This window comes from Marmota flaviventris, chromosome 13 (assembly GCF_047511675.1).
Source record: "Marmota flaviventris isolate mMarFla1 chromosome 13, mMarFla1.hap1, whole genome shotgun sequence".
In the NCBI taxonomy this organism is placed as follows: Eukaryota; Metazoa; Chordata; class Mammalia; order Rodentia; family Sciuridae; genus Marmota; species Marmota flaviventris.
This window is the reverse complement of record NC_092510.1, coordinates 28,559,304-28,586,884: the sequence shown is the minus strand read 5'-3', so window position 1 is coordinate 28,586,884 and position 27,581 is coordinate 28,559,304. Positions and strand designations below refer to the sequence as shown.

At 38.1% G+C, this 27,581-nt stretch overlaps 1 protein-coding gene across 6 annotated transcripts in view; it reads left to right on the top strand.

Moving 5' to 3' along the window:
• Pcsk5 (proprotein convertase subtilisin/kexin type 5) overlaps window positions 1-27,581 on the top strand; it is a 434,410-nt gene that overhangs the window by 254,530 nt on the left and 152,299 nt on the right. For 3 of the 6 annotated variants that reach the window (XM_027940145.2, XM_071600559.1, XM_027940146.3), the window contains exons 11-15: window positions 3,911-4,028; window positions 6,104-6,292; window positions 16,622-16,758; window positions 22,588-22,731; window positions 27,201-27,303. In XM_027940145.2, coding sequence (XP_027795946.2) covers window positions 3,911-4,028; window positions 6,104-6,292; window positions 16,622-16,758; window positions 22,588-22,731; window positions 27,201-27,303 — 691 coding nt within the window. Of the gene's footprint in view, window positions 1-3,910; window positions 4,029-6,103; window positions 6,293-16,621; window positions 16,759-17,620; window positions 18,182-18,789; window positions 18,872-22,587; window positions 22,732-27,200; window positions 27,304-27,581 lie in introns of those variants that run through there. The other 3 variants (XR_011704087.1, XM_071600560.1, XM_071600561.1) reach the window with 3 other exon arrangements.

Genomic DNA, 27,581 nt, shown 5'->3' with positions numbered 1-27,581 from the left:
GTTTTGCTCTGAACATGGCATAAGAAATGTGCATAAATAAGATTCTTTTTTATGGCCATATCTCAACTACTTGTTTATAGTATATTTTCCATCATTATATATTTATGAAATATGAATATTGGCTCTCTACTTGAATAAATTTCAACTGTTATTGATGATTTTACAGAAGTTGGTAAAAAAAAGAACAGACCTCCTACTTTCCTTTACAATTCTTTAGTGCACACTTTGTGCTACTTTGTCAATTAATTAAAGTTTCTTCTCTCAGTTTCATTTCACTCATTTCACAAATATTTATGGAAGCAGTCCCCTAAGCCAAGCTCTGCACCCACTGGAAAGAAATCATACCTTGAGCCCTGTGACTCTTCATGGTGTCCATGGGACAGGCAAGACAGACTTGACTCAAATGGAAAAAAATTAAATCAGAATTTCTGTCTTTAATAGGTCATTTTAGTGGGTGGATATTTTATACTATATAAAAAATGATTAGTGCTTCCAAGCTGTTTAATGGTTACTAATATATAGGGGTATTGATATCACATTTTGAATGAGCTTATCTGCCCAACAACATTCATTATATAATTATTTTCTCATTAGTATTTTCCAACAAAATAAATAACTTCTAATTTGAATTCATATATTTGATGTATTGTCAGCTGAAAAGGCAAAGATGTTTTTCTTGCACTATGTATCTTGATTATGGACAGACACACAATTTTGAGTACATCAAAATAACAGAAAATTTCTGTTACCGACCCAGTTGACCTTCACCGATCTAGTCCAATTTCCTCATTTATTAATATCATATCAGTATAACGTTTTTCCTGTTGACCTGACAATCTGTAGTTTAACTGTAGCAGCCTCTTTTCTAAACATCTATTTTGAGTGTTTCATGAATAGGCTTTGTCCCTGGAAGGTAGAAATTGGATGGGAAAAGGAAACAAATTTATGGCCCTCATAAAGACTCAAGGTGCTTTCCTACTTGATTCAAGTGGTTGCTTAACAGGCATGAAGTGCTGGTGGTATTTGATGACTCTTTTTGCTAATTTATGTCATCATGGTTGTTGGGTGAATAGTTATTAGGGAGGGGAAGAGCAGGAGGAGCCAGCAGAGCTGAGGTGGGGCTCAGGTGCTCAGTGGGGGCTGCCCCAGGATTGTGTTGACTGCCCAGAGCCTTTGACCTCCCTTATCTCTACCCCCTTCTCCAAACCCCCCAATCAGATCTTTAATCTTATTCTCCTAAACTGAGGTAAGATGATGAGCTATGCTGCTTTAAAACCACTTGACATTAGCATGGGGGATATTTGAATACTGAATAGAGGTGGAAAGCCCAGCATAATATCTTTATTAAAATTTTTAGTACCCCAAGGAAAGAAAATAATTGTAATGTGCATGATGAGATGATGTAGGCTATGGCTGTGTGATGACTGAGAATATCTGAGTTACTTGAGCTTTAACAAAAGATCTCCTCAATTGTGTTTCCTTAAACTGAAACTTTTAGTTTTCTTTTTAAAAAGTGTTTTTACTTGTTAATTAACAGGCAATACTTGCAAATATTTATGAGTATGACATTTTCATACATGTATGAAATCAAGATAACCAATATTTCTATTTCCGTAACATTTGTATATGTCGAGAGGCTTTGAACTCCTATCTTCTATTCTTCATGACTTGAAAAGTAGGTCAATGTCAACTCTCTGTTTGGATATCCATTCTCCACCTCCCTCTATCCTTTCTTCCCACAAGCCTGAACTTGACATTCCTCTAGTATCATGTTTCTTCTGTATCACATGAGTCCCTCTGTCCCTTTTTTAAAAATTTATATAATGTTAAGTAACTATAATGACATATACAGAATTGTTCATAGCCATTACCATCTTTTGATGAGTTTATTGATTAATAATTTCTATTTTCTTTATTCTTCTCTGGATATATTTAAGATTTTTTTAGAATGAATATGCATTGCTTTTTAAAATCATGGTTAATAAAAGATGTAAAACTACATTATAAAAGTCCTATGTGTGTCCTTGCCACAGCACAGCAGGCTTGTTATTTTTTGTTGAGTATGGCCTGTCTAAGTACCTGATGGCAAAAATATTGAGCCCTTGCATTTACATAGTTTTTAGAAGATTTTCTCACATGGGACATATAACAGTACTTTATGAACTTAGTGATGGTGACAGGACAGACTAAAATATCGCAAAATAAGGAAACTGTGGATTAGATGTTTTGTTTGCTAAGAATTGTGTGATTATCAAATAACATAAATAGAGCTATTTCTGAATCCTGGCACAGTTTTCTTTTTTTATGTGCTCTAATTTATATGTGCTCCCATGTGCATTAAATTCTGCAAAAGTTCCCAGGAAACCTATAAGAAAATGTAAGAGCCAGTTCCTACCATCACGCAGTTTAAAATGTAGTAAGAATAAAAGGACACATACTGACAGTTAATTAACAAGTCCATCCGTGGCACAGATTAGAAAGTGCAGTGTGTAATACAGTGAGTGGTACACAGAAGGCACTGGAGGGAGGATGGATGGATGGATGGATGGATGGATGGATGGATGGGCAGGCAGATGGATAACAGAAAGACAGATAGATTGATGAATTAATTACTTATAGAATACAAAGGAGAAAAGTTAATATTCACATATGGTTGAATTTCAATAAAAGCTTTGACTTCTTATTGTTCAGAAAATTCTTCAGGAAGAACAAGACATATCAGCAAGAGCTTTAGGAACTTTGACTCTGCAGAAAGTAGGAATGAAGGAATTTTAAGCCAAAGGCTCATCTTGAGCAAAAGCAGTACGGCAGAAAGATCCAACTTTGACTAGAACCTGTAAGAGTAGCTTTATAAATACAAAGGGTTTGATGAGGAGACTATTTTGAAAGGAGAATGGGACTATGTCAGAGGATATCATGAATTTCAAGCTGATGTACTTAAATAATCTATAAGCACGGGAAGCTATAAAAATTTTTTGCATAAAGCAATTAATATCATAATGAAAACTTTTAAGCAAACTCTGATAGAAATATGTCTTCATGTTGAATATAAAGATAGAAGAGTTCAATACAAAGTGAAAATGTTAAATATTCAGCTGTGATTTTAAGGTATTTTCAGAAAGAAATACATGTGTAGTTTACTGTATCATTTAAATATTCCTCTACTTAATTTATATTTCTGAGCCAGTTACATCAAATTCAGCTTTAGATCAATAGGGATTCTAATTGAGAACAGATTCAAAGACAAGAAACTAGCACAAAGGTCTAGAGGCCTCCAAGTATCTATGCATATAGTTTAATAAATTTTTATATGCTAGGAGAAAGATAATAATTTATGTCTTCTGGGGTACTTAAACAAATTACTAGATATGTCAGAAAAAAATGATATTTCTTGCATGTTGAGTTCTACTTGCTGAGAAATTGTCTATCGGTTTCTTTACACCTATTAATTATTTTACCTCACAAAATCAATGATGTCATCATTTTTAAATACAAATGATTAACAACAGGTCTCTGAAGGAAACAAGGTGGGTTAGAATTCAGCTTGACCACGGACAGGCTAGTCAGTCTTGGCCAGGTTTCTCTCCATTCCTCAAGTTTTCTCCTCCATGAATGATGACAATAATCTCACTAACATCTTAAGATTGTAGGGAGGCTCAAACGTAAGAATATGGACAAGTACCCAGCATGTAGTAATAATTTATAAAGGATAGTCATATTATTAATAGTTGATGAATAATACACTTTCATCTTATTTATTTGTTTTGTTTTTCAAATCTTTGCTAGGACGTTAGCTAGGAGCCCACTGTTGTGTGTCTGAGGTCTCAGCTGAGTGACATGGTAACTCAGCCTGTGTAGTATAGGTTGCTGCTAACCACAGCAAAGCTGACCAGCCTCTTGCCTTTTGCAGTGAGTCATCTCTATGGATTCGGACTGATGGATGCGGAAGCCATGGTGATGGAGGCAGAGAAGTGGACCACTGTTCCCCAGCAACACATGTGTGTGGAGAGCACAGACCGGCAAATCAAGTAATGTGTGCCGCCCGCTGACCACATGACAATGCCCCCAAAGGACAGAGGCTAGCGCATGTCCTCCCGTCACATGTGGGAGCTAAAAGCTTCTGTAGTTTGTTTCTGATGAAATTATAAAACTGTGATAGAATGGCTAGGATTCTAAGCTGTTCAATGTTCATTAGCATAATCCAGGATCCTTAAAAGGAAAGCATCCTTTCAAAGGGGATTTGGAGAGCCCCTTCCTGGTAGGCTTTCCAAAGCTTTCTACCCTGTCAGTATCTCTATTTGATGGTGCAAGAAGTTGGGATACTTAAAAAATAAAATTATTGAATGTTCTGGAAACTAAAGCACATGCATACAGTTATCCAGAGAGTGGTGCAAAGCAAATGAGATTGCAACTTACTAGGAACTGTAGGGCCTATTCCCCAATGTTAGCTGCAAACTCAGAGCTATGTGGACAGCATTTACCAAACAATTGTGTGGAGTGGCTCCCATGGGTAAATCCAAGGAAGAGCATTTCCTCTCAGTGGCCTGCTTAGAATTTGTTCTTGGCTATCTTCTCAGAGACTTTTCTTTCTGGAAAAAAAAAAATTTTTCTAAACTTGGTTTATAATGAAACTCGAGTCACTATAAAACTTGAGGAAATTTTTTTAGGAAGCAGAAAAAAAAAGGACTCTCTTGGGCAAAGAATGAGAGGAAGAAAAAACAAAGGAGTTAAAAAATAATCAGTATTCAACACTTATGTACCAAGCCAAGAGCTAGAAACTTTGTGCATGTTTTCTACTTAAAACTTCCTAACAAATCAGGCCTGGTGGTGCACACCTATAATCCCAGCTACTCAGGAGGCAGAGGCAGGAGGATCACTAGATAGAGGCCAGCCTGGGCAGCTTTGTGAGACCCTGTCTCCAAACGAAAAAAGAAAAGAAGGGGGCTGGAGTTGTAGCTTGGTGATAGAGTACTTGCCTGGTACGTGTGAAGCACTGTATTCAATCCTCAGTGCCACATAAAAATAAATGAATAAAATAAAGATATTTTGAAAAAAAGAAAAAAAAATAACTTTCTAATTTCTATTTGACAAATGAAACAATGGGATAAAATAAAATATTTGTTCATTCATTCACAAACATATTCATCAACTAAGCAACTACTTCTCTTGCACTTAAATACTAGGGAGGAAAATGAGCTAAAATACTAGGGAGGAAAAGGAGAATAAGAAATGTTCCCTGCCATTATGAGGCTTAGAGTCTAGAGAGGGAGTCAAACAAAAATGCTAGAATGCTGTAATAAGTAGTATGATTACAAATTACAAGCTAATTCTGAAAATTATAAAAGATAGGAAATTAAAGATAGGGAACAAATCTCGCCTGTGGTTCAATGAAGGTCTCAGAGAGGTGAAACTTAAGCTTTGACATTGAAGGAGGAAGAAGAGCAACCACTGGACGTGTGATAAATAGTACTTCAGGCAAAGGAGTGTGTGCAAATTCCTCAAGATGAGAAACTTGTATTATCCCAGAAGTTAAACGGATGCCTGTATAGCTGGACCCCAGTGTTCAGGGAACAGTGGCACAGGAGGACACTAGAGAGGAAGGGAGGACCCTGTGAGAGGAAAGAGCACGCCCAGGGTTATAGCCAAGGAGTCTGTAGACCAGGAATATGAAGCAAGGCGTTGCTCATTCCCCGGCCTCCTCTCTACTGCAATGCAGTTATTCTCAAAGTGCATTCCATAGATCAGCAGCATCACTGTCTCCCAGGAACTCTAAGTTAGAGATGAAACTTCTTGGGACCCACCCAGACCTACTCAATCAGCCTCTCTGGGACTGCAGCCCAGCCATCTGTGTTTTAGCAAGGGGATTCCAATGCACACTTATGTTGGATGCCCACTTCCTGTATGAAGACAGTCACTAACCCTATATGTGGCCACCCATTTGGGTGTTAGCACTATGATCCTTTAATAACCAGTGGGCAGCTGCTTGCCTTACCATATTTAACACTCATTCCAACCTTCCAGGGTCACTCTGCTGAGTGCTGCTGCATAGTTTGCTCAAACACTCTTTTCTCTCTCTTCCTCTTTCTCTCTCTCTCTCTCGCAGGACAATTCGCCCCAACAGTGCAGTGCGCTCCATCTACAAAGCCTCGGGCTGCTCTGACAACCCCAACCACCACGTCAACTACCTGGAGCACGTAGTTGTGCGCATCACTATCACTCACCCCCGGAGGGGCGACCTGGCCATCTACCTGACCTCGCCTTCAGGAACCAGATCCCAGCTTCTTGCCAACAGGTACAGTGATAGCCTCTGCCTACTATTGTGGGGGTCACAGCAATGCTGAGCTGTCCTTAACAACAGAAAGGGACCACTGCTACTTACTCCTACCCCGAGAGCCAACTGAGGAGCCCCTAGCTGTCATGATCTCATGCTCGTAAGTCAGAGTGGTAAACTGCCTAACATTTATAAGCAAGGGAAAGTATGGCATTTAGTAGTTGGATAATTAAAACAACAACAACAAAAAAAAAAAAACACTGCAGAAAAATCGAAGACCACTTGCTTTTTGCCCTATAAAAGAATTGCAGAGCTCCAAGATGCCTTCCATTGTCTACTGACATTTGTTACAGATTAACTGAATTTGCTTGCCCAAGCACTAACTTTCTTAAGTTAAAGGAAATTCTATTTTCTAAAGCAGATGTTGAAACGTTTTTCTGCAAAGGGCCAGATAGTAAATATTTTGAGATTTGTAGGTCATGTCTATATCCCAGTGACTCAATTCTGCCATTAGAGTACAAAACCACCATAGACCATAGAAACAAATGGTTGATGACTGTTCCAATAAAACTTTATTTACAAACAGACAGTAGGTCACATTTGACCTGAGGCCTGTTTTTATGGTTGACCCTTCAGTCTTTTTTGCCTTAGAGGGTACACAGCTGTCTTTTTATCCTCTTTCCTTTTCGCTGTTCCCTCCTGAACATTTTACCACACAGGTAGGTAACTATATTGTATGTAGGCTGGTCCTGCAGAAGGAATAAGACCAGAATGTTCTAGTACAGCTTTTTATTTTCTCTCTCTGTTGACTTTTGGAGTGGTTGGAAGCCTGGAAGGGTGTTGTCACCGTTGGAACTAGACAGGGGAGATGTCAGTGTGTCTTTCAGGCCTTAATCTCGTTTCCAAAATGCCTAGAAGCTTCTTTAATTTGATTTTTTTGTTTGTTTTTTCCCAGAGGAACATTTAATGGGAGAAAACCCCTTTTTCTCAGTAGCATATACAGTCCAAATAATGAAAGTGGACCTTTTATGTAAGTTCAACCACCAACCCACACTCCAAGTGTCATGGCAATGGTGATCTTCCTGAGGACACTAACAATGAGCCAGTGGAGCCGAGAGGCCAGGGTCAATACAAGTTTGTAGAACCGAATGGGGATTTGCATTTTAAAATCCCCAAATTTCATTGACTGCAAGAAGTGAAAAAAAGAACAATAGCATTTCTAGGTGAGAGACTAGGCATACAGACTCTGAAATCCTCAAGTGAGGTTTTATTTCTGTGCTTGAACTTGCTGTTTTCTTCTTTCAAAATTAACATCTTCCATTAGGACATGGTGAAACCTGGTCTTAATACGTTTCATATGAAGTGCAGCTTTGCCAGGATAAGTACGCAGGTGCAAGGAACGTCAGGTTTCCTTGGCATCAGCTCCTGGGGCATTTCCTCCATGCCCTCCTCCGAGTGTAGACAGAGGTCTCAGCTGCTGCCTGCCAGGTAATTGCCACTACCTGCCTGATGCTTCTTTCCAGCAAGCAATTCCGTGATTAATGGAGGTCTTACCAGCTGTTGTTACCAAAGCCAGGGAAGGCCTTTATTTTTTGTTTTTTTTTAGGTTTTTTCCCTTTGCTTTATGACTATTCCTCTGCATTTAACTTTGAGTAATCTAGTGAAACACTACAAAGTGCAAAGATTTGCTTCACATATGTAGCTCTTATGCCTTGAGCCCCCTTCCTTGTAGAAAACAGTCCCTTCACCGTTGCTGTTTACTTGGGAAACTCAGTCTCTTTTGCCTCTCGGGGCTCTTCCTGCATATTTTGCCTTTCATTGTTGGCTTCCCCCAAAAAATGACATCAGTGGGGAAACTTGCAAGCAGAGCAGCTATGGATTCCATCACAGGCATGTGGTGGATTGCAAGGTCACTGGCTTCAGGCTCACATACATTCTTCTGCAACTGACATCTGCTTTGCGCTTTGCAAAATGCTGAATGCAATAGTACTGCAGGACTCACATCAGAGATAAGAGAAAGGCGTCTCAGACATTAGTGACTTGTGCTCACAAGTCTACCTCAGTCTCCCCCATTAAGACCACTGGGAATAAGGTTTGCACCCAGAGCACCCCAGTTGGAAACATCTTAACATACTGCTCTTTGTATATCCTTTAACTTAGCCCTGAAAATACATAGCCATCAAAAAGAGGTAGCAACATTGGAGATTAGAGGCCCTGGAGGCACTGAGAATTGTAAAGGATGTTATGAATTCATCTACCTACAGCTCCCCAAAACCATAGCTCTGGGCAGCTGACCCTTTTAAATGTGAAACAACTGCACCCGGTCCCATAGCCACCAGTGGCCACCTTCCAGGGCCAGGCTCCCCAGTTCTTGGGCTTCACATTGGCAGTCTCCCTCCTACCCAGGCAGCTAGAGAAAGACAGAGGTTTTTTGGCATTCTTTCCTTCTGGCATATTCTAAAGATTTCATTTTATTAGAGGAAATTTCTAGTCAAAACCTCTCAGTCTGACCTAGTGGCAAGGAGTCCTTGCGTCTTCTCACCTTGGCCCTGAATCAAAGCACAGTCCCAGAACAGGGAACTGAGAACAGGGAGCACAGAAAGAGACAGAGGGGCGGGAGGAGGAAAGACAAGTTTTGCTCCTGTGTCCTTCGGTTTGGTCTGCAAGGCACTACTTCTCCCCCAGGGAAAAAGGTGGCTAGGTCATGTTTTAGAAGGAATTCATTTGTCAGAGTTTATTCATAAGAGCCATTGTTTTAGTCAGCTGTTGCATCACTGTGAGCAAAATACCTGACAAGAACAACTTAGAGGAGGAAAAGTTTGTTTTGGCTTGTGGTTTCAGACGTTCAGTCCGTGGTGTGGACTCCATTGCTTTGAGCCTAAGGTAAGGCCATGGTGGAAGGGTATGGTGGAGGGAAGCTGCTCTGCACTTGGGGGCCAAGAAGCAGAGTGGTGAGGAAGAGAGTTTGCAGGGAAAATGAATCTTTACCAGGGCTGAGTCTAGTGACCCACCTCCTCCAGCCCCGCCCTACCTGCCTACAGTTACTACTCAGTCAGTCCATTCAAAGAAGGATGTACTGATTAGGTTACACTGCTCATACCTAATCATTTCATCTGTGATTATTCCTGCATTAACAGAAGAGAAGGACACCTCTTATCCAAATCCTAACATCAATAAATGGTTTCCTTGTTGGACACTTATCTATCTTTGTTTCACAGAAGTCAACATTTCTAAGAAAATCACATAAAGCAAGTTAAAAGTAGGAATTACAAAAATTTTAAACCAAGTTTTCCGGGGCTGGGGTTGTGGCTCAGCGGTAGAGCACTTGCCTAGCGCGTGTGAGGCACTAGGTTCGAGCCTCAGCACCACATTAAAAAAAAATAAATAAATAAGATAAAGGTATTGTGCCATCTACAACTAAAAAAAAAAAAAAAAAAAAAAATTCACCTAGCAAGGATGATTAGCGATGAAGATTTAGACTTCTACCAGCCGCCCCACCTCTCTCTTATCCTTCCAGGAGGTGCAACTCTCTTCTCACAGACTTAGAATTCCCTACACTGCATGCTTTAGTAGCCTGGCAGCCAGCATAGAAAACTCCCCATGGCTTTCAAAGCAGTCCCTCTACCCTATAGTTCACTCATAGCCAACTACAGAAGGAAGGGTGCTGGGAGCCAGCTGGGACCCATAATCTGGGGCCACAGTCAGGGTCATCTCCCCTTTGCGATGAAAAGAATAGAGACAGACCTTAAGTATAACCCCGGGGAGGAGAGCCGAAATGACCGAGACTCTCCATGCCTTGTTATCTGAGACCCCTCGTCAGGTGTTGACAGAATATGCGGCCTACTTTGGGGACCTGAAAACCTGATCACTTTTCAGGGCTGGCTTTGCACAGCTCCTTGGTCATTTTCCTAGACATTTCACTGAGGAATTTTTTTCAGAATTGTTTATCCCCTCACCGCAGCGATTCCTTGACGGTCTGTTTTCTGCAAAGTGCTGAACACTTTGACACGTCTGTGTGGGCCGTCTGGAGCCCCTCAGTGGCTCCCTGTCTTAGCTGATGGGCACTTGCCCGAACTCCCGTGGAGAACAGCTGTTGGAGGGAGAATGTTTACCCAAGCGTCTGCAGGTGCTAAGCACTGGAAGGCACTCAGCAGCATTTAGAAATCTAGTCCAACTTGAGCTTCTTGCCCCATTAGCCCAGCAGGCAACCTTCCCTGGCAAACCACTTGGATAATTTAGTGGGTCGGAGCCATGAGTCAACAGAGCAGTGCTAGTGTGGACAAATGGATAGTTCCTTCTCTCGCCTTTGTTCTCCCCTTGCCTTCCCACCCTTTCAGTCCCCCTCTTGGCCTGTATACCCTGTTTAACAAAAAGCCAAACAGAATATTCAGAGCAAGTGGTTTATTTTGTTGGAGACCACCGAGATCAGGCATGCAGGGAGAAGCAAGAGGAGTTTTGGTCCTTTGAAGACATCTTTAGAGCCAGGCACAGTGGTATGTATACACATGTAATCCCAATGAATTGGGAGGCTGAGGCAAGAGGATCACAAGTTTGAGGCCAGCCTCAGCAATTTAGCAAGGCCCTAAGCAACTTAGCAAGACCCTTAGCAAGACAAAATAAAAGGGGCTAGGGATATAGCTCAGTGGAAAAACATCCGTTGATTCAATCTCCAGAATCAAAAAAAGAAAATAAAGAAAGATAAGAGCAGATTTCAATGGAAGCTTTTAAACTACAGCATTCAAATTCTGCTTTTGTAAAAATTTTTCAAACAGAAGTTTGTCCCATCAAATTCTTCTATTTGTTAGACTTATGAAAAGCTGCCCTTTTTTTCTGCCTCAATCTCTCCCACTCTCAACTCATTCCGTTTTAGATTCAGCTTAGCTCCATGGTACTCTGTTCCAAATTTTGAGCACCAACTGAAAGCTGAAACTTTGCCTCCCTTCCAGATTTGTAATCTCAGTATAGTCTCGAGTAGAGAGAAGTTTGCTTTCTAGTCTGTATAATTAACTGCATCTAAAATGTAGCGTTCATACTTTAACCACTGTTGTCACTGCCCTAGCCAAATGTCCAAGAACAGATAGTTGACTTGAATGTAAGTGCCTGAGGACTTACAGTAAAAACTACACTTTTACATTAAAAATTTGACATTCCAATGAGGCTCCATGAGGAGAACCTGTTTCCTTCATTCAAAAAAATGTACAGTCTTTGGAATTAGACAGAGGTTCAACTCTCTTGACTTCAACGATTTCTGTTTAAATTTGGAGAAGTGCATTTCCTCATTTATAAAATAGATGTAACAGTGTCTGCCTCACGAGGTTGGTACAAGCATTAAACAGGATAACATACAGCAAGTACTTAGCTCAGTACCTAGCAAGGTAAGCACTTAGTAAGGAGTGTTTACACAGTGCCTCTGAAAGCACCTGGTGAAAGGGTCTATCAAACACAGATGGCCAGGTCACTATCCCTGAGATTCCAATCCTGTAGGTCTAGGGTCAGCTCCCAGGATTTGCGTTTCTAACGTGCTTCCAGGAGAGAGTAAAGCTTCCTGTCCATAGATCACACCTTGGCCCCATATAAGCTCACTCAGCTTTTTCACACACATATTCTTGATATTTTTGTGTCATAGCAAGACTTGTGAGTAATATGCTACTGGATGTTGTGTAAATAATTTACGAAGGAGTCTATAATATAAAACAGATTCTTAGATAAAAGTCATCCACTACAAAATGGAATAAAGCTTCAAGAAGATCAATATTTATATCATATACCCACAAGAAGGAATGCATGTGGGATTAGTGAATGACAAAATAAATAAAGTCATCATTTCAGATTTTCCAAACTTCTAGAACACCCAGTACCTTTCTTTCAACCTTTCTTAAATAAGCAATTTAGATTAGGAAAGAGAAAAGACAAATAGTGCATTTTAAATACCTTCTATCAGAAGCAAATGATCTAAACATTACAAAGACCAAACATCTAAAGAAAACCGAACACTCAGTTACAGTTGAACCCAATGAATGTTTCAGGCATTCAGTCTGCTGTACCTTTTCAATTATAATGAGGCATTTAAAAATTAAAAAATAAATAAAATAGAAAAAGAAAATCTTCTGAGGATATTGGTCTAATTTCATAGTGAGAAATACTCTTCACGTAGCTGTGGGTAATTCTAAAATAAAGATCCACCTGCAATTTTAGAAATAATTATATGGTAACCCATGGCTATTGATATTTTTAAATGCCTTGTTATTTAGCTGCCGTATCATCATAAAGGAATTTTGTAGTCTTGATACATTGGCTAAACTCTGTAAGTGAAAGGGGAAAAAGCTTACAGTAATTGCATGAGTTATTTTGTGAGTTAATTCCTCAAAAGGATGTACTACACTTAATGGAAGTCTTTTCTCCCAGGCTTCATTTAAAGCAACTTATTTGAAAATTGCTCTCAGGGATAGAGCTGTGGGCACCATTTTAATAACTGGGTGTGTAATCTGTGCCACATATATCGTTTTATCCACATAATTATGTCAGCTTTGACAAAACTGGATTTCACTACAGCAGAAGAGAATCCACACATGGAGTTTATCCACTCTGACTTTCAGTACACTGCCTCTGTTTTAATAATACTTTACCAACACTAATAATGTTGGCATGTATCAGGATTCCCCTCTGTTGGCACAGTATAGATGTTTAAACTGGGCAATCAACTTGATAAAGGGTGACCCCACAACTACCTCCTTCACAGATGTCCATAGTTTTACACTTGATTGTTTTGGGCAAATATGTTCTTTGCAACACCAAGCTAATCTACAATCTACATTGCCTTTTATTATACACAAAGGATGCAATTTTTTAAAATGGTACAATGCTCCAAATATGGAATAATCCACATATTAAATCAGAATGAAAATACGAAAGCATACATCCCCATTTGAATCATCTGTGCCTATAAAGACAGGCTGAGACTGGAAATATAACTGTCCCTTAGGTTGACACCACAACAATCCGTATCTGTTTCTTTCAACAGCAACTCTTTTGGCAAAAAGTAATGGTCACATTCGGCTTACATTTTCATTTCTCTCTTCAACTTTTATATTCACACAAAATCAATGAACATTCCAAGTCTGTAAAGTGAAGCAACCAGGGGCTGGGAAACTGCTTAGCCACAGACATAGGCAAATGTAGACAAAGCCCATTTCTATTTGAGCTTTGAAACACTGATTTGAATTGTGATTTGCAAATATTTCTCTTTGGCACCCTGTTTATATTTAAGTTTTTGTCCCAAATGTGATTAGAAAGTGAATGGTAGCAAGAGAGTGGTTTTCAAAGGTGGACAAGAAAGGGTGGAAGGGAGGAAACATGGGCTGTTAATCCAGCAGTGAAATAATTGACCCGTGAGTAATTAGAAGTTGGCTGAGGCTGTGGAAACAAGGCTGCCCCTCATGTGATGGCAGCCTCGAGTCTCCTTTGTAGTTTTTGGATGTGAGGCAATGAGCCAAATGTTCTGTCTAAACTGTTTGGGAACTGCTTTTAAGTTCAGCACTCTAGGAGAGGTATTATGTGACAAGTTATTGCTTCACTGCCCTCGAATGGCACCATGGCCTCAAGGAATTAGAGGGTGAGTTAGAGCTGCAGAAGGTAAGGAAGGAAGTGGCTTCAAACTGGTTTTTTGCCTCTACCCATTTCCATGTCAGCACATTTCCCCCAGTAACATACCTGACAGGAAAGGCAACCTGGAGAAAGTTCCTCTTCCTCTGTCTGTGAGTTACCTTTTGCCCAGCATACACACATCCTAGGGTTTTCAGTGAAGGAGTCTGTGGATATAGTCCATTACATAATGGCCCAGCAATTTTTTCTTGGCCAAGTAAGCCATAAACTTAAGCCATAAACTTAAGAAAACAGTCTTCTTGTGGTTGTGCACTGGATCATGGATTCTCCCTAAAATGTACCATTCTGACTCTATGGAGAACCAATTATAGTAGTAAAACAGTTACAAGAAGAAGACACCATTTACATCCCTGTCATTATAGAGGAACACCACCAGATCCACTGTGGGCCTCAATGATGTGTTGTACAATTGTGTTCAAAGAGGTAACCTATATAGATAGCATACGAATATTCTAAAGAAAAAAAAAAGAGGAGGCTTCATTAGCCTACTCTTAGATTTGAAAATCACTGCCTGCCATTAACTCCATTAAGAAGATTAACAAAGCACATTTGCATATTCCAAAGATCTGAATTATTTTCCACTAAAGGGATCTGTGTAATTTTGTTTAATTCAGTCTTTCCAGAATTTTTGACAAAGACAATTGAGAAAGCTGTGTAATAATTTTAATTTTCTTTCTTTGAAGGGCTCAGGAACACATAGCAGGTGGTTTTCTTGTTTATTGTCTTTCTCTAGGGAATAGGGTGTCAGCTATTCACCCACTAGCACATCCAAATTTGTACTACTGCACCCTTCAGCTACAGAATTCAACTAACATTTTAGAAGGAGCCTCAAATACATTAATCGAATTGCTTTTTTAAAAATCGGATATCTAATACACCAAGTTTTAAGGAAGTTAAAGCAGTTTTGTTTTGGAGGGTTTTTTTTTTTATTTTAAGAAAAGCATATATGAGCTTGGATTGCAGGGCTTGCCTTGCACATGTGAGGCACTGGGTTCAATCCTAGGCACCACATAAAAATAAATAAATAAAATAAAGGCAACGTCTCCATCTACAATTAAAAATATTAAAAGAAAAAATAGAAGAAGAGCATATTTCCTTCCAAAGGGAAGATCTACATAGAAGGTCAAATTGTAACAAGTTACTTGGGGAACATGAAATTAAAGCAAGAAGAGTTGATCGCCACCAACATCCAGTTGCCATGGCCTTTAGCTCTCATTCCCTCTGAAAAGCAATAACTGGACGTGACTGCTCCTAAGACAGAGCTAGAGATATTTTCCTTCTCTGTTTGCCTCTTTGATCCTCAACTTATTCTTACTTTGTCATTTTTTTTTTCAATAAAACAGTAAATGTACATAATCTGAAAAAAGAAAAGCAGTAAAAACATCTGTATTTTGCCCCATCATTTGCTTTCCACTTGCATGTTCCATCTTTACAGATGTCTTTGACACCTTTTGGATAGTTATTTGTGTGGTCACATTTATTAGCATAGATACCTATATAAATGATATGCCTGTTTCTCACTATACCTGGTTTTACACATTATTGACAACTCTTTACCCTTAATAAGGATTTTCTTTCACATTTTGTATGCCTCAGGATTCCATCACAGCAAGCAGAATAATTCTAGCTATTTCAAGCAGAAAGGTATTTCATATAGGGAATTAAGAGCTTAAAAATGTATTAGAAAGGCCAATAAAGCAGACTCTTAGCTGGGATTCCAGGCAGGACTATCTCAACTGGATAAGAGTAGCAGGCAGTCTTGATACTGAGCCATAATTTCTATATAATGCAATTCACCTTTTTAGGAGAATAATTCTGTGAGTCTTGACAAACTAAATAGCTACATAACCATATACCATTACTTTCAAATTATAAAACAATTCTATCACCCTCAAAATTTGTCCCATGCATCTTCTCATGTCCCCTCCCCAGTCCCTGGCAACTACTCATCTGTTTTTTACTTATAGTTCTGCTGTTTCTAGAAATTGGTATAAATGGAATCATATGGTATATAGTTTTTGTGTGTGGTTTCTTTCACTTAACATAATGCTTTTAAATTCATTCATACATGTTAGTGTATATATTGGTGGTTCATTAGTCTTTTGTTACTGGGTAGGTATTTCATTGTATTCATATTCTGTAATTTGTTTACCTATTCACCAGCTGATGGTCATTTGAGTTGTTTTTAGTATTTGGCAATTATGGACATCCACATGGAAATTTTTTTTGTGGACCTATGTGTCTTCATTTCTCTTTGGTGAATATCTGAAAAAGAGATCATTGAGTTTTATGGTAACTGTTTGTCCCTATAAGTACTCTTAAACTATCTTCCAGATCCTTTGTGCCATTTTCACATTCCCCTCAAGCATGTGAAGAAGTTCCAGTTGCTCAACATCTTCAGTGATTCTACTGAAGTTTTATGGGTGGAGCCTTGGCCTGCTTTACCTGCTTCCCAAATGGTTGTCCCTGAGGTTTGATATTGCATGGCCAGTCCCAGGTCAGTTTGCTCGTGGGAGAGCAATGATATATGTATGGATCTACTAGTTGGTGAGACCTAAGATAAAGTCAAGCTCCATGCTTAGCTTACCTAAACACTCTGATGGATACAAAAAGACCATTGATGAGGCCTTCAATGTACTGTCACTGAATCTGATAGAGCATACAACAGTGGTTGTGGTTCTCTTTCAGGCTATTTGATCATTCCATGGAAGGATTTAAAAACTGGGAGTTCATGACCATTCACTGCTGGGGAGAACGAGCTGCTGGTGACTGGATCCTTGAAGTTTATGATACTCCTTCTCAGCTGAGAAACTTCAAGACTCCAGGTGAGAACCCCTGTTCTATAAATTAGTTTATTCAGCAAGAAAACGATAGAGTATGTTTTAGCCAAAGAGCATTCCATACTTGTCTTAGTCTGTTTAGTGATGCTACAACAAAATCCCTGATACTTTCCAAAAAAAAAAAAAAAAGAGGTTTATTAAGCTCCCCCTCCTGAAGTTTCAAGAACATGGCACCAGCATCTGCTCAGCTCTAGTGACAGCCTCATGGTGGGTGGCATCACACTGGTGGGAGCATGTGTGAAAGTGATGAACTGTGTGTGCAGAGGGGAAAAATTATATAAAGTGGCCTTGGTTTATAACAACCTACTCTCTCAAAAATTAATTCACTTCTGCAAGACCCAACCCATTAGACTAGTATTAATCCATTCATGAGAGTGGTGCTCCCATGATCTAGTTATCTTCCACTGGGCCCCACCACCTCACCACCAACACACTGGGGACCAAACTTCCAGCACGTGAACCTCTGGAGGCTAAACCATGTCAAAACCATAGCAACACGCATACTTCAACATGGTCTTTTTTCACATGATTCATTTCATGTGTGTTTTGAATTGTCTTTACACATTCTAGTTTTCAAAAATGCAGTTCTCAAGAAATTAAAAGATAATAATTTAGAAAAAGAAATAAGCAGAAAAAATTTAGATGTAAGTATAGGACCAAACATGGCAGCTATTGATTTATGTTTCAGAATAGATGATCCACATCTCTAACCTTTGCCTGTAAATAAGACATCCTTGTCCACCCACTATGATTTAAATTGCATGGTCATAATTTCTGCACAAGAACAGATAGGTATCCTTAGTTATTTCCTTTTATTTCTTCTGTTTTCTCTAAATTTAATTTTCAGTTCTGACAAGACATTGAGCTTGGCCTACACCACCTAATCTCATTATCACTAAAGAAAATAAATGATGGTATTCTGCCCTGCCTGAGCCTAAGAGCCAAGGAAAAAGAAAACCTTGATACACAAAGTATGGAAATTAGAATGGTAACAAAGGTCTCTTCAGGTAGCTGCACAGAGCATATGAAGCTTGTTTGTAACACAAAGTAAGGAAAGTACAGATGCAGCATTGGTGGGAGATTGTGTTGCCCCTGACAGATCTCTGCAGAGCAGCTGGCTCAGAAACGAATGACCATTTGATAACTACCCAGCTTCCCACCCATCCGTGGACACACCTTCAACCATTGGGTAAAGCTTCCCTTTACAACACTCTATACAGTCCATCTACAGAACCATACCTGGGGGAAAATTTTAGTACTGACATCCAGTACCTGCCCTCTGCTGATTCCAGAATAAATTAACCCAAATATTTCTCAATCTTAAAAGAGTGTGCACCATTTGGATTCCATGGGCTGCATGGGGCAGAGAAGGCACTCAACAGAACACAGGGAGAAAGCACAGGTTTCCCAGCATTTTGCCTGCCTATCCAGGAAAGATACTCATTCTGGGAGATCCATTTTCAACCACTACATTTTGGTTCTCTCTTCTCACCCAGTTGTGTGATGAGGTTCATCTATATTGCCACAGTGGTCCCTTATCAGGAAGACCAAAATCTGAATGGTGAATCGGAATAAAAGTTGTATTAAAGAGCATCCATGTCTACCTCATCTCCAAACTGCAGCCTGAATATAAAGGGTGGCCAAGGTTTTATCCAGAAACCAAATATTTCACCAAGGCAGGGCTGGTAGAGAAGACAGATTATAGACCACAGTTTCTAGACACATCCTCTCCATCATAATCTGCCTAGTTCCTAGGTTCTCCCTCTCTCCTTTCCTCTTCTTTTTCAAGCTTCACTTCTTAGTTTTGATCTGGTCATGGCACTTAGAAGGAATGACAGTGTGTTGACTGGGCTGGCTGCCCTGACCAAAGGCATCACTGCAGGGCTCCATGTCAAGAGATCCCATAGAAACAAATACTATCCAAATGCATCAGTGCAGACAAAAGGGTACATTATCTGTTGATAATTTTAAATATTTAACAAAACTAAAAGTGACTCTCCTCTTTATTATCACCAGGAATTCTGCCCTCACAACAAGACCAGACTGCTCCCATGCTACCAGTTAGCCAGTCCCAGCAGACAAGTCAGGGGCTATGAATGTAAGCCCCTCTGTCCTCGAGGAGTTTGGAGTCTACCCAGAATCAATATAATTATCTGTGTCGAGAGCTCTTTGCAATAACTTAGATAATCTAGCTTTGGCTATTTCATAGCATTGGTTTCTCTTTATATAGTCAGCACTCTGTATCTACAGGCGCTGCGTGGTCCACATTCATGAATTCAACCACCTTGGATGAAAATATTTGGAAAAAAAGTTATATCTGTACTAAATATTCACAGATTTTTTTCTTGTCAATATTCTCTCTACAATACGGTATAACAACTATTTACATACCATGCATACTGTATTAGGTATAAGTAATCTATGAATGGCTTGAAGTATTTGAAGTATACAGAATAAGTGTAGGTTGTGTGTAAATACTATTGCCATTTTATAAAAAGGTCTTGAGCATCCATGGATTTTGGTATTGTCAGGGGATCCTGGAATCAGTCACCCATGGAAACCAAAAGACAACTGTACTATTGATTTTTTTAAAAATATATTTTTTGTTATAGTTGGACACAATATCCTTATTTTGTTTATTTATTTTTATGTGGTGCCAAGGATCAAAACCAGTTCCTCACATGTGCAAGACAAGTGCTCCACCACTGAGCTACAACCCCAGCCCCACAACTGTACTGTTTAAATGCTCAAATTTAACCCCAGTCACTGTCCATCATTTTAGAGATTTTTTTTCATTCCAAAGACAGGTTTTGTGTATTTTTTTTCCATACCAGAGAACATATGATTTCATGTCAACCAGTCTTTCATGTCAAGGTTAGTTACACCTTGGTAAGGAACTTTCACTTTCCCATTTATGGGTGTGTTTGTGTGGTGCATGGGTGTGCGCTTACACATTTCTGTGTTTGTTTCTATGTCATAAGATCCTGTGGTAGATTTCTCCCTATCTGATTAGTGATGGGTGTCTTTAGTAGGCTACTAGAGATGTGGGGTTTTTTCTAGTTCAATTAAATGGCAGACTCTTCCCTGAATGTAGAGGTTCCTGACTCCACACCGGGTTTATATTTATCTATTATTTCTCCCCATTTGTTTATTATTAAATATATATTGGGATTGGTTTTATATTTTGCACATTAAACCTATATATGGAGATTGCATTTATGTATTAGAAAGTAGGATAGATTTTCCTCCTTCTCTGTTTACACAGCTATTTCTTAACAGCATGTTTCAGTGTCTGTTACTGAAACTGAAAAATCTATAGAATTTAGAAAAAGTGGTAGAGGTTAAAAAAAAAATGATGCCCCAAATATGGCAGTATTTGATGTGAATCATGGCAGAGGGCCTAAGGAAATAAAATTATATAATAAGTGAAAATTAAAGAGATGAATTGCCCAGCAAAGATATCCCTCTTGGGCTTACAGTGTCCTTCAGACATGGCACAAAGAGACATAATCAGTTTGAGGCTTCAAAGCACTGAGGAGGGCAAATTTGGGGATGTAAAATGAACCAGGGTTTAGGATGACTGATAGATGGGATGACCTATAGTGTCCTTGTATTGTGTACTCCATTGGAACACTTGAGAGATGCCTTAGCAAAGGAAGTTTTTTCTTGCCTTGCTACCTCAAGGCAATCAGATAGGTCATCAATTTTCAGTCATCGTTCATTTCTTGCTACTACTTAATTAATGCATGCCGCTTAGAATTCTTAGCCTGAATAGCAGCCTGGTAGTGAAAAGCATACCCATTTACAAATGAGTCCAAAGGAAAACTGGCAAAGGGCAAAACACATACATAACCCGCACTGTACTGGCCCAGTGCACATGTAAGAAACAAATGACTGCATCACAGAATCCAGAAGATCCTTAACTTACGATGGCTTAACCTGATTTTTCAGCTTCATGACTGTGGGAAAACAATGTGCAGTCAGTGAAAAACATACTTAGAATTTTGATTTTTGATGCTTTCCTGGGATAGCAATATGCAGCATGATAATCTCTCACCATGCTAGGCAATGGCAGCAAGCCACACTCCCACTAGCTGCGCAATCATGAGAGGAAGTAACCGATGCTCCACCATGTAATGTGCCGCCACCAGTTTTTGCATGTTATATTTTGTGTTTTCACATCCTGTTGTGTCTACAAAACATTTATCAATGTGTGTACATGAGATATTCAACACTGTAATATAAAGCAGACTTGTGTTTAGATGATCTTGCCCAGCTGTAGGCAAATATGAGTGTTCTGAGCACATTTAAGGTAGATGATGCTAAGCTGTGATTGATGTTCCAAAGGTTAGGTACATTAAATGCATGTTTGACTTAGAACAGTTTCAACTTGTGATGGTTTATTAGGACATAACCTTCTCATAAATCAAGGAGCATCTCCATGTTTATTTCTAAACATCAGTTTCCTAAACTCCTAGAAATGAACAAGAGACAGTATTGTAAAATGGTATCAGAACTCAGGATTTGGATTCAGAATGGGTTTTAATATAAGTTTGTCCTCTTCTTATCCTTTGGGAAGTTATTTCTATGCCCCAGTTTTCCCATCTGTATATTGGGAGTATTAGTACTTACTTCAGAGAAACTGTGCACATTAATGGAATAACATTTATAAAGCATTTAGGCCTGTGCACATAGTAAGTAGTTAGAAATGTTAGGCACTGATTTTATAGGTTATAGAAGCTAATAGATGAAAACCCCTGACAGCTGAAGGTCATCACTCTGAGCTAGCCCTTGACCCAACTGTGACCAGGCCCAGATTCCATTTGTTAAGCCAAGGTGAGAGGGGTCCTGCTTTCCTCTTGGCATGTTTCCATGTTTGTAATGGTTTTGTTTTAAATCACTTCTGCTTATGGTTGATTTCTTTGATGTGAATCTTATTAAACTTAATGGCCTTGAGGCAGTTTCCCCCGTTTTTCTTAAACATTTTGCATTGAATGCTGTAATTTTATGAAGCTAAGAAATAAATGGATGAATAAGGAGCAAGCTAAAGTAAAATTTTCCTTATGAGCCACCCAAGGGAGGTGAGATATTTGCCTCAGGCCTCAAGGTGTCCTTGACTATAGCACCCTACTGTGCAATACTGTCCAAATGGTCTATATATGTGCCACCCAGTATAGTGGCCACTAGCTATCTGTAGCTACTGAGCATTTGGAATGTGGTTATTGTAATTGAGGAAGCAAAGTGCTTTTTAAAATTTATTTAAATTTAAATAATCAAGAGTGTCCAATTACTATTGGAATAGTATTCATAATGATGAATTCCTAATATTGAATGACTGATTCAGGGATTAAGTGGTACAAAGAGTTGTTTTGTCCATTTAGTAACTAGTCAGATAATGCCATCAAAAATTTTTTTAAACCTCAGAAAAGAACTTTATATGTAGAAAAACAAAGCCTTCTATAAAACTCTGGGATTCTCTTAAGTAAGCATAATTTTGAAATTCAACCCTTAAACTAGCAATCTGGGGTATCTTTATTTCCCAGCTTTCCATAAATGCTGATTAAATCAAGGTCTGTCTATAGTGAGTGCTCAGTAAATATGTGGTATATAAATTATTGGTGTAGGAATTATTAAGTAGTTGATTCTGCAAAGGGTGGGAGATGTGCGTTTCTAGTCCAGTATCTGATGCAATGATTCCTATCAACCCCCTTCCCACAATTCTTCTGTTGTTTTTTCTTGTATGGGAAAGACTTCAGTTATACAGCTAAAGATGGAATGTGTGGTCATGCTGTGATTTCATTATTATTTCTCAAGGTAAATTGAAAGAATGGTCTTTGGTCCTCTATGGCACATCCGTGCAGCCATACTCCCCAACCAACGAGTTTCCTAAGGTGGAGCGTTTCCGCTATAGCCGAGTTGAAGACCCTACAGATGACTATGGTGCAGAGGATTATGCAGGTGAGCTGTTCCCAAAAGCACACAGCCCAAGAAAGCTCATACATCATGGCACCATGTGGGATAATTAATATGATATAATAATGACATGATATGATACTAAATAATACAACATAACATAATTACCCATATTCTAGTATATTTTCTTCTATTCCTCCAAATATTTGTGAGTATATTGGCTTATTCATATATTCAAACATCCATATATCTTGTCTCCAAAACTATTAGTCCACACTGTGATTGCAGTATTGTGTCTTTAATCCATATTCGGGGGCATATAGTTTGTTGAGAATTTTACACTATTTTAAACAAGATTTGGATGAACATTGTTTATTAGTCTTTGTCTGTATCTTCAATTAATTTCTTTGAGTAGGGTTCTATTCTGAGATGTATTACATCAGAGGGAATAATCAGTTTTAGGACTTGGAAACATTTTATCACATTACTATCCAGACAAAATGTATCAATCTACACTGTGACCCTCTGTGTGGGTGTTTATAACATCACTCCAGCCAGAAAGAAAAGGAAAAAAAAAATTTTTAAAAAAAGAAGGGTTATTTTAAAATTCATATATCTTTGATTGCTAGTAATTTTATACATTTTTCTTCTGATTTCTCTGAAATAAATTCAATGTGTTTTATCCATTCTTATATTCAAGGTGGCAGTAATTCTCATATCTATTTATAAGAATTCTGTATTTTACTGATTTTGCTGGATCTCATATTTGATGAAAACATGCCCTCAGTTATCATTTGCTTCACAAATGTAATTTTTGTTTTGTGTTTTGATATTTTAACAGAAAACACTCTTGGAGAATGGGTTTTATAGTTTCAAATACAACATTTGCCAATTTTTTTTGTTTGTTTTTACAGAAGTTTTATCCTTTCGTATCAGCTAAATATTCATGGGAGTTTTTTTGTTTGTTTGTTTGTGTGTTTGTTTGGTAATCTCTTGGTTTTTGCATCTGGACATTAACTCACTTTATTGGAACTTACTTTGGTTTATGACATACACTGTGAATTGAAACTGTCTTAATTACTTTCCAAATAGTTTAACAACACTGGCTGAGTAATTGTCTCTTCTTTTATTAGTTTGTGATTTTTTTTTAATAACAACATACTAAGTTCTGTTACTAGGGTCTCTTCTGGTACCTCCTTTCTGATTCATCATTCTAATAATTCTCAAACCAATTCTACCTTAGCTGTCCTATGTACTTCTATTCCATGATGTTTTAATTCTGTTTTGTTCTACTTTTGCAATATTGGGGATTTGAACCCTGAGCCTCACACATGCTGGGCAAGCACTCTATGAGCTACATCCCCAGAACTTTATATTTTTTATTTTGAGGAGGGACCTTGACTGGTCTCAACCTTGCAATCCTCCTGCCTCAGCTGCCTGAGTAGAGTAGCTGGGATTATTGCATGTGCCACTATGCCTGTTTCATAATTTTTGCTTGTTTTCTTTTTTAATCAATCATTTATTGTATTGTATTGTATTGTATTGTATTGTATTTATTAGCTCTGGGGATTGAACCTAGGGCCTCACACATACTAAAGACTTATTCTACCACTTAGCTACCCCTTATCCCTCATGATATATTTTAATATTTATAGAACATCTGTTTCTCATTTTCATATCAATTATTGCCCTACTATTCTTCAGATGAATTTTAAAATGATTTGTTAAGTCCCACTTTAAAAGTCTCATTGGAATTTAATTTGAATTCATATGCAATTTCATTGGAACAGTTGTTTTTACAATAGATATTCTTTCCATATGAAACATAGACCATGTCCAATTTTATGGAAACCTTTTACTTTTGTGTAGTTTTCTTCCTATTAGTATTATGCCTAAGTATTTAGGTCTTGTTGCTCCTGTAATGAAAAAATGTTTCATGATTTCTAACTAGTATCTGATGATATGTAGGAAATCTATAAATTGCTGCATTTTATCTAATATCTGGCCATGTTGCTTAACATTCTCATTATTTTATGTTCTAAAGTTGATTTTCTGGAGGTGGTTTAGGTACTATAGCCATATCATCTTCAAATTATATTTTTTATCTTTCTCTTTATTATGTTTCTGATTCCTGACTTGTTGCATTAGCTCCCACTTTTAGGAGCATTCAGTCCTTCTGAGATATGATTATATATAACACTTAATGGACAATCTCTCTTAATGGAGAACTGTTTGTAAATAAAAGCGTAATACAACATTAAACAAGAAATATTTTGTTCCTGCAATTCTGGGATTTTGCTCTAGATACTAAGATAAATGTACATCATTATTCTCCTGAACAGAACATCTTAAATATGCATGTAGTTCCTTTTATTCTAAACAAGTAGTATCCCAGAGTCAGTAACATGCTTGGATAATTAAGAGCACCTGATCTGACCAGAGCTAGACTCTATTCAATTTTATCTTGCTTTGCTTTGTATTTATAACATTTCTATTTACATTATAATTAGCAAACCATTTTGTCTTCTCTGATAGGAGAAAAGTCTATCCAAAAATATGAATGGGTACAACGGTAACCTATTACTCTTTACCTGATTCAAATTTCAGTAATATTTATAATTCAAAATTTGGTAATGTTAAGTTTCTGAACATAGTTGTACATCTTTGTGGTTTTTCTGATTGCATCTCAAACACTGACATTGGCACTTGTGAGAGAACAAAGAAAATTATTTCATTATTATCCGGCACCCTACAATGCTAGACTGCATCTGGGACAGTTTATGATGACAAGGGGAGCAACAGCAAGCGAAGCTGCCATGCAGAGCCCTTTGGGCACTTACGAAGAAAAAAAATTTTTAGGGTTTTTTTTTTTTTTAATTCTAAGAAATCATCTGGTGAAAATTTAGTGCCACCCATGATTCCTTTGCTGTGGAGTTGTGATTCTTACCTCTGTGGGGAAGCCAGCCTGACTAGAGGTACACAGGGCATTATCACAACTAGATCTCTGTGCTGTTTCTTCAAATCCCAGGGACTGTGAGACCCACAGCTGGATGAACTTCAACCTTCAACCTCTTACACAGCAGTAACAACACTCCTGGGTGTGCAGTGAGAGACAACTAAATTGTCCCAAGTTGTACTCCCTGTGGAATTTAATTTAGAGATCAATTTAAGGCCTTTGGGGAAAATAGAAATAAATAGTGCTGTCAAATGACTCTTGTAATTAATTAGAAATATATTTCAAATATGCAGTATTTTAATTGACTTATTTCCATTGAGATCAAGAGATCATTTCAGGTATGTGATTTTCTACATTAAAGCGAGAAATCTGGCCTTGGTTTTAGGACACTTCTTGATTCCTATCCATATGATACTGGTCAAACCACTGTAACTCTTGAAAAATCAGTTTTCTCATCAGTCAAATGAGAGTATTTGATTACCAGATTTTTTTTTTCTAAGTCATTCTACCCCAGGTCTAACATTGTATGTGTCTGTATGCAGTAATTATAGAACATAATTCCATAATGACAAAAGGAGGCCAAGGTTCAACAAGTTTGTCTCCTTTTGATTAAAGCAGGGTTCAAAACATTTCTGGTACTCTTGACCTACTATTTGCACATCTTATGCAATTATTCATTGCCAGTTAAGAATCACATGAATTTTTATTGGGAAAGAACTCAAAACTTAAGAGACCAAATATCCCAAAATATGGAGATCAAGGAAAATGAAGTAAAAATTTCTATAAGTAGTCCATGCCATCAGAAAGCTTTGCATCAGTCATAAAATAGCTCTCTTTCTGTCATCTTTCCCTTACTGTACATTCTCTCTAGTTCTAAACCAAAGAATATTTAGAGAGAGAAATTAAGAACCTTCATCCCCTGGAATTCTTTAAGCTAGCTCACATTTTTTAATTTGTATGTCATTTTCTTGTGTGGATCTGACTACTGGCCTTTGGATCGGACACAATGTTAAATCTATTATCTGTGCCTGAAGTATCTGCTTTGTGATCCAGGACTAGATGCTGATAAGCTTGTGCCACATGCCATAATGATGTTTCTTTCTGGCCACACTATTTTAGATGTGTTCAGTGCCTTTGGTGACCTTGGATGAGATAGGCAATCTGTTCTAGGCATTGAAAAATAACCTTTTTTTCTTTTTGTCAACAACTGCTCATTTTTCTACAAATCCTATATTTTATTATTATGCATATTTAATTGCATATTGATTTTTTTCCTCTTGCTACAGTGGCCTTGTTCATTCAGATTCTGGAATATTTGTCACCTCCACAAGACCAGGCCAACACTGAATTTCTTGATACTTAGGCATTTGAAATTTTTCCAGTAAAAGTCAGGCTCATCTCCTGGCTTACAACCACATTGACCATTACTCTTCCATCTCTAAGAAAGTATCACTGCATAAGAAAAAAGAAAGGTCCTAGTCTATATCAAAGTCTGGGGAAAGGTGACCTTCTAAAATCATTATTTATTCTAAGTTTTGTTCTAATCTCTTTTGGAAAGGTCCCTGTGATCCTGAGTGCAGTGAGGTTGGCTGTGATGGGCCAGGACCAGACCACTGCAATGACTGTTTGCACTACTACTACAAGCTGAAAAATAATACCAGGTAACAGAGAGGCCATGTCAAATCCCCAAGGAACACCCCAAATGTGCTAATGAACAAGAAAAAATTATATATGCATACATGATGTTTTGAAATATGCATGCATCGTGGAATAACTAAATCAAATGATTGAATATGTGTAGTCTCTCACATTCTTATTATTTTTTTGTGGTGAAAACCCTTAAGATCTACTCTTAGCTATTTGCAAGTTTGTTGTTATTAATACCATCATGTACAGTAGATCTTAAACTTAATTTTTCTAACTAAAGTTCATGTCATTT